The sequence below is a fragment of the Grammomys surdaster genome, unplaced genomic scaffold (assembly GCF_004785775.1).
Source record: "Grammomys surdaster isolate TR1022 unplaced genomic scaffold, NIH_TR_1.0 127, whole genome shotgun sequence".
In the NCBI taxonomy this organism is placed as follows: domain Eukaryota; kingdom Metazoa; phylum Chordata; class Mammalia; order Rodentia; family Muridae; genus Grammomys; species Grammomys surdaster.
The window spans coordinates 3,239,011-3,246,196 of NW_021604585.1; the positions used below are offsets into that span (position 1 = coordinate 3,239,011).

General features: G+C 44.3%; 1 protein-coding gene across 1 annotated transcript in view; it reads left to right on the forward strand.

The window, feature by feature from the left end:
- Prkch (protein kinase C eta) overlaps positions 1 to 7,186 on the forward strand; it is a 197,367-nt gene that overhangs the window by 98,234 nt on the left and 91,947 nt on the right. The window contains exon 3 of the mRNA XM_028789103.1: positions 6,299 to 6,449. Coding sequence (XP_028644936.1) covers positions 6,299 to 6,449 — 151 coding nt within the window. The remainder of the gene's footprint in view (positions 1 to 6,298; positions 6,450 to 7,186) is intronic.

Consider the following 7,186-nt stretch of genomic DNA (forward strand, 5'->3'; position numbering starts at 1 on the left):
GAGGAGGAGGAGGAGGAGGAAGAGGAGGAGGAGGAGGAGGAGGAGGAGGAGAAGGAGGAAGAAGAGGAGGAGGGGGAGGGAGGTCAGGGTGTCTTCTCAACCCTGGTGAGAGGTTTTCCCCATGGCTCTTAATGGAACTTTAGTGCTGTTTCAGAGTGTCACAGTTAGTTAAGTTCTGACCTACTTCCTGCACCAAGGAATGCTTCAGTGACAGGAGTCCACTTACCACCCTTCATGGTTAGTGGGATACACCAGTCCAACTCAGGAGAGACAGCCTAGCGACACGCTGCTTCTTCATTCTCCTTTTGCATTGGTAGCTGGTCTGTCCAGCTCTCAGAAAGCTAGGTCTTCATATGGATCAGGCTTCCTGAGAGGGAGCCAGATCCTTTGGAAACCTGGATGCAGCTCCCTGAGAGCATGCATTAGACAAGGAGTCTAATGACATCATCCGAATTTGGAAGATGCTCTTGGTCATACAGTTAAACTCCTTTAGAAAACTTAGAAGACTCTTTTCCGTACCTCTTTTCTATACCCCTGCTGGGGCTTTGCTGCCATTTAAAAAGTCATAGACTTCTGTGCCATGTGGGGGATTGGCAGTGGAACCTGGGCACTATCTTAAGTCAGCAAATTCTCCTTCCTCCAAGCGACTGCTAGTCTTAGCACCTTTAGGCAGCACACCAGAGGACAAGATATGCATCTCCCATGATTCCTTCTTTGCTTACCTCCTGCTGAAGGCTCCCACCCACGGAGGTTGTATGCTTGTAAAGACTCCCTTAAATGTGTGCTTTGTACACATCTAGCCTGTCTCTGTTCATACCAGCATTGCCTCGAACAGGGATCACCCATCCTCACAGGCATCACGCTTCCTGTAAACAGCCCTGTGATCAGACAGTGGCTTATTCTGTTTAGTAACATGGAAGAAAATTCTCCTGCTGTGTTGTCCCATTCCCTTCCAGAGATGTGTCTTGGGAGCATATGATGCATTTTGGTTTTGTCATGATTAATAACTTGGTTGATTGGTCAACCCTAAGGATTTCTGGTTTGCTTTGCTCATAATTGTTTTCTCTCATATACTACAAGTGATAACAAGTCAACCCCTGGAGGGACTTACCAGGGCTGCAAGGCTGCTGCTGGTAACTCTCTCGATAGAAAGAAAAGAAAAAGACATGGGTTGGTGTTACTCAGTAGTTCGACAGCAGTAAACAGAATCTGGCCTCTTCACTGATGTCATTGGCTGCTTGACCCCACTTAACCTTCCTGTTAGTTTCTGAGTTTCCAGAAAATGTATTACTTCCCAGAGATGCCAGGAAGCTGTGAATGAAGGGCACACAGAAAGAAAGTTAGGAACTGTGAGCATTGCTCTTGCTCTGCATCAGAATGCTTCCAAAGTGTTTTCATTTTATTTTATTTTTATTTATTTATTTAGGTTTTTTTGTTGTTGTTTTGAGACAGGGTTTCTCTGTGTAGCCCTGGCTGTCCTGGAACTCACTCTGTAGACCAGGCTGCCCTTGAACTCAGAAATCCACCTGCCTCTGCCTCCCAAGTGCTGGGATTAAAGGCGTGCGCCACCACCGCCCAGCGCAAAGCGTTTTCAAATAGAGCCTCACATCAGCTTAGTGAGACAAACTTTTTGGAGGAGGGTGCAGAAGTTACCTTTCTTGAGGAGGTTGCAGAAGTTACCTTTCTTGAGGTAAAGGTAAAGCTGATTTGAAGAGCCATCGGAGCTCCGAGTTGCCTCAGCTAAGCCTCATGCGGTGTTTCGTGCAGAACAACTTTTTGCAAATGAGCCCTTACCGTGGGATTCCATGGCGGCTCCTAGGCGTGAGCACCCGGCAGTTCTCAAAACTGTATGCAGGTTAGCAGTCCGGTTTGCAACACTGAAATTTTGTCAAGAAAGATTCCTTTTCACAATATTGACAGGCTTGCCCTGCACCCTATCCAGGTAATGGCTGCTCAGAGTCAACTCCTGGAGGGACTTACCAGGGCTGCAAGGCTGCTGCTGACCCCTGGAGATTGGAATGTGTATTTCCTTGCTGGGGCACAGAGCCAGCTTCCTATTTATTTAAGAGGCCCTGGGCACTTGGAAGCCAGGCAGAGCTTGTGATGCAAGTTTTAGCTGCAAAGCATGTAAGGATTGCTCAACGTGTCTGACTGAAATATGATTTGAAAGATTTCTCAAAGCCCAGGTGGCGTGAGCCGCAGTCAGGATTAGGTAGTCTTTTATAGCCCTTTAAATTCCGACCTAAGTAAACAGAAAACCAGTCCAAGCAATGAGAAAGCCCGCTCTGTCCTCAGTTTGTGAAGTGGGGTGCAAAAAGCCCCACTTTTTGTCACCGAAAGCTGCAATGGGAGAATTCCCTCTCCCCTTCCTGTTCATAGCATCAGTCAAGAGAATGCCACTGTGGGTAACGCAGACCCTGAAGTGTTTGTGTCCAAATGTCTTGCAGATTCCCGGTGTTTATGTGGGGTGTGTGTGTGTGTTTGCACGAGTGTACACGTGTGTACCCATTTGCTTTTGAAACAAAAAGGTGCACATATGAAAGAACATAGGAAAGAATGAGTGACATGCAGGCAGAGTCCCTGTGTATTCAGGACCTGCAGAAGCCTGCCTGACAGGGTTGAGGCTTTAAGTGACTGGGATCCACTCTCAGCTGGGGAGCATTTTACCTGCTTGAGAATTTGGCGGAGGCTGCTCAGTTCGGAAGCAGGTAGGATAAAGATACGTGTAGTTGGAAAACTGAGAGGTATTCTGGGAAGGATGGAAGATCAGAACAGCATGGAGGACAGCAACATATTAGGCTTACATTTCCTGGTTAGAAGGAATCTGGAAAGTTATAGCTCATGCTACCGCTCTGCAGACCGCCGCTGAGCAAACAAAAAGGTTTTAACTCATGAAATATTAAAAATGCAAGTGAGCTGACCTTTCAGCCCATCTTTGTAGTATTAAAGGAGTAAATGAATCAGTTCTTGGTAATTAGACTCCTACAGAGAATTTAATCCGTGTGTAGGTATGGTAAGTGGTTAGCAGTTCAGTGCACATCCTGCCATGACTGAGCTGTGTCTCAGGCTGATGATCACACACATGGTGATGCCTTAGTCTCACTGTTATCATCTGCCACCCAGGGGACCTTGGAGCCTGTTCACTTGGGGGTTCCTGAGAGACTCTTGGTAGCAGTGAGGAAGGGAAGGGCAGTGGGGTGACTTCTGTCCTATGTAGCCATTGCCCAACATTGTCGATGGTGTACATGTAGAACCTGGCAGGAATATTGATTCTATAACGCATTATCCTCACAGGACGCAGGACAGTGCTATATTTTATCTTCTTGAGACAGAAGACACGAGAGAGAAGTAAATTAGGTAGTATGACGGAGACTGCAAACTCCACCCTGAAAGCAGCTGTATACTTGTGTCTGGGCCTCTGAATTCAGTGGCTTTTTATCCGAATTCATTTTGGCTCTTCTTGCATTTTATTCTCCGGGCTTCTTAATGTACATTCTACTTCCTCTCTATCTTTTCTTAGTGCACGTTAGCAAACAAAACGGGGTCTCCGTATGCCGTTTCCATGCGTGGTGGGATCTACCGATCCCTTCCGCGACCCACACTCATCGCTGGTGGTGTCCCCTCTGCTTCCAGGTGTTTTTAAATGATTTTAAATGTAAGAACTTTTAAATTTTAGGGTCATACTTTGTTACCCAGATGGTCCTCGGTGCTCTGGGTTCAAGCAGTCCTCTCGCTTCAGCTGCCTGGGTACCTGGGACCAGAGGTGTGTACCCCACTTCTCCTGGAAAGGATTGCAGTACTTGTATCTATGTAGACTGTATGCTCTTGCTTACTGGCATATTTTTTTATATAAAAAACAAAAATCCTTCAAGTGGATTGCTGAATGTAAGAATACATTTTGAAAGGTATTAGTCCCCACCCCAGGAATTTTTCTGAGATAGCTTCCATTTTTAATGCTATGGGTTGTTGCTTCGTGCTGAGTGTTTTGAATGTGTTCTTCATTACACCTACCTGGAAGGCAGGAAAACAGTACTGCCTGCTTGGTACACAGGCATGCTTCGGCTTTGTACCAAGAGCACTCCACAAGTCCTGGACAGTCCAGGACCCCAGTTCATCTTCCTACTGATCACTGTCAGCACACATACAAGTCTCTTCACACTTATGAATTTAAAAGGTAGAGCATGATTTAGTTTTGTTCTTAAGCGCCTATCTTACATAGGATTTGACGTCTCGATATGTTTATTGGCTATCTGTGTAGTTTTCAATTTTTTTTTTTATAATCCCTGCCTGATTTTTACAAGATTGTTCACTTGTTTTTCTTACTGGTTTCTTTGAGTTCCTCCCTTCCTCCCTCTTTCCTTCCTTCCCTCCCTCCTTCTCTTTTTTTCCTCCTCCCCCATCTTCTTCATTCCCAAGATCTAGAGTATTCTGGTCAGGGGCTTTCCCATCAAGCTGTATCACTAGTCTTCTTTTAAACTTTTTATTTGGAGACAGGATCTTACTAAACAGCCCAGATTAGGTTTGAATTCACCCTATTCCATAGCTGGTCTTGAACTTGTGACCCTCCTGGCTCAAGCTTCCAATTAGCTATATTTCAGTCCTGTGCCACTATATGGGCTGATTTCTATATATATTGTGTAGTAACCCTCTCCTTTGAATTGCAAACCCCTTTTCTCTTCAGTTTGTTTCTATCCACTATTTGCTTTGTGTGTTTTGCCAAGCAGAACTTTACCTTTCTAATTGTGAATCTGTTCATCTTTTAAGGCATGAGGGGTTGGCTACCCTTCTTCTGTTATAGGAGTGTAATATTTTCTGTGCTTCCTTATGTTTCTACAATTCCTCAATAACATTTATTTGAGATTGACTCAATTGGCTTTTGTCACTTTGACACAAACCTAGACATATTGAGGAAGAGAGAATTTGAAAAAAATTGCCTTCATAAGGGAAGTTTATAGAGCATTTTCTTGGTTAATGATTGATGTGGGAGGGCCCAGCCCATTGTGGATGGGACCATCCCTGGACAGGTGGTTTTAGATGGTATTAGGAAGTAGATTGAGTGGGGCTGGAGAGATGGCTCAGCGTTTAAGAGCACTGACTGCTCTTCCAGAGGTCCTAAGTTCAATTCCCAGCAACCACATGGTGGCTCACAACCATCTGTAATGGGATCTGATGCCCTCTTCTGGTGTGTCTGAAGAAAGCAATAGTGGACTCATGTACCTAAAATAAAATAAATTAAAAAAAAAGAAACCAACTGAGCAAACCATGAGGAGCAAGCCAGTAAGTAACACCCCTCTATGACCTCTGCTTCAGCTCCTGCCTTCAGCTTCCTTCCCTGTTTGAATCCTTGCTGTGGCTTCCCTCAGGGATGGAATGTGACCCAAGAGTTATTAGCTGAAGTAAACCATTTTCTCCCCAAGTTGCTTTTGGTCATGGTGTTTTATCACATTAATAGACACCCTAACTAAGTCATTTTATACATTGAGAACAGTTACAGCCAGATAGCAAACTCTGGTGTTTTGCTACACGGAGGTGATATAGTTGGTGATATTGTATTATATTAATCACATAGCTGTAAGAAAGGGTTTCGAGTGTTCGAATCATGAAGAAATGATAGCTGTTTGAGATGATGGGTAATCTGTTCATACCATGTTGGGGAAGCTCCTGAGGAATAGACAACTGTACTCAAGCATGGTTCTACACTCCATAAAGTTGTTCACAGTTACTGCCTGTCATTCCTCTAGTCTAGATTTTAAAATTATTATTAATTTACTCTCACATAAGTTTCTTACATTTTATTTATACCAGTGATTTATTTCAGAAGCATCCTGAGGCCATACACTGGCTTTCTGTGTCACATCTCTGCACGTGTTGGGGAAAACCTAGTCTAATGACGTGGAAAACATAATCCACTGTCCTTAAATGCTGTACAGTTTGCAAGGACTTCAGTTAGGAACCACTATTTTTAATATATCAGCTTAGAAAAATTTGAACCCACCACTGATTACTTTTACCTAATTCAGATTAACATCGGAGGGTCCGTGCTGACTGTTTGGGCAACCCGCCTCATCCGTGTTATGAGGAGGACGGCAGAAGTGAAGACTAAATTGGTTTGCCAAGGAACACCAGAGTTCCTTTGTCTCTACCCCTGCTCCTCCAGAGTTCAGATTACAGACCTATGTTACCATGCCAAGCTTTTTAAGAGGGCTTGGGGGATTTGAACTCCAGTCCTGATACTTGTGTAATGAGTACTTTATAAGTCATATCCTCAGCCCATGTTTTCCTTTCTTGTAACACACAGCCACTCTCCAGAGAGACCGCATCTTCAAGCATTTTACCCGGAAGCGCCAAAGGGCTATGCGAAGGCGAGTCCATCAAGTCAATGGACATAAGTTCATGGCCACATACCTGAGGCAGCCCACCTACTGCTCTCACTGCCGGGAGTTCATCTGGTGAGACATCCTGCTTACCCCTACCCCACCCCCGCCCCCGGCCCCAGGCCTGTCCCTGGTCTTGCTGTTAGAGGATTCTTTGGCTTATGTGTGGTTTCTGGAGGACTGTTCTTCAGATCTGACCTTTGCCTCCTCAGTTGATATGTTGACCCTGTTTTAGAGGTTTAATCCCACTACTAAAATAATAAAACTAAGTAACTTACCCACCCAAATATTAGATATTATTTCATATACTGGTTACTTCATTGAAGATGCTAATGGGTGAAAAAGCATGAATGGGGGTGGGGGGAGAGAAGCCAATCAATTGATAAATTAGAAAACCTGGCTGAGGAGAAAGGAAAATGAACAGTATTGCTTTGCAGAAGGCATGGATCATGTGACCAGTTACAGGAAATAATAGTGGTGAGAAAACCTAATTCTCAGTGGTGTCCAGACACATGGCAGCTGGTGGAAAGCCAAAGTGTCTAGTGGTCCTCTACCACGATCTAAGCTCCAGCAATTAGGAGCTAATGTAATTAAAGGTTGAGAAACTCTAAAGACTTGGGGCAATGTCTTACAAGATGTAAGCCTGAACAAGCAGTGGCAAGTCTATAGCAGAAAATAAATGTAAGCAATAATTACTTTCAAAGAGAGTCAAGGTTAAACATACTTATGGCATTTGTAAACAAAATTACAACCCTCCGACCCCCAACACACACAGACAGACAGACACACACACACTACATAATATATATATA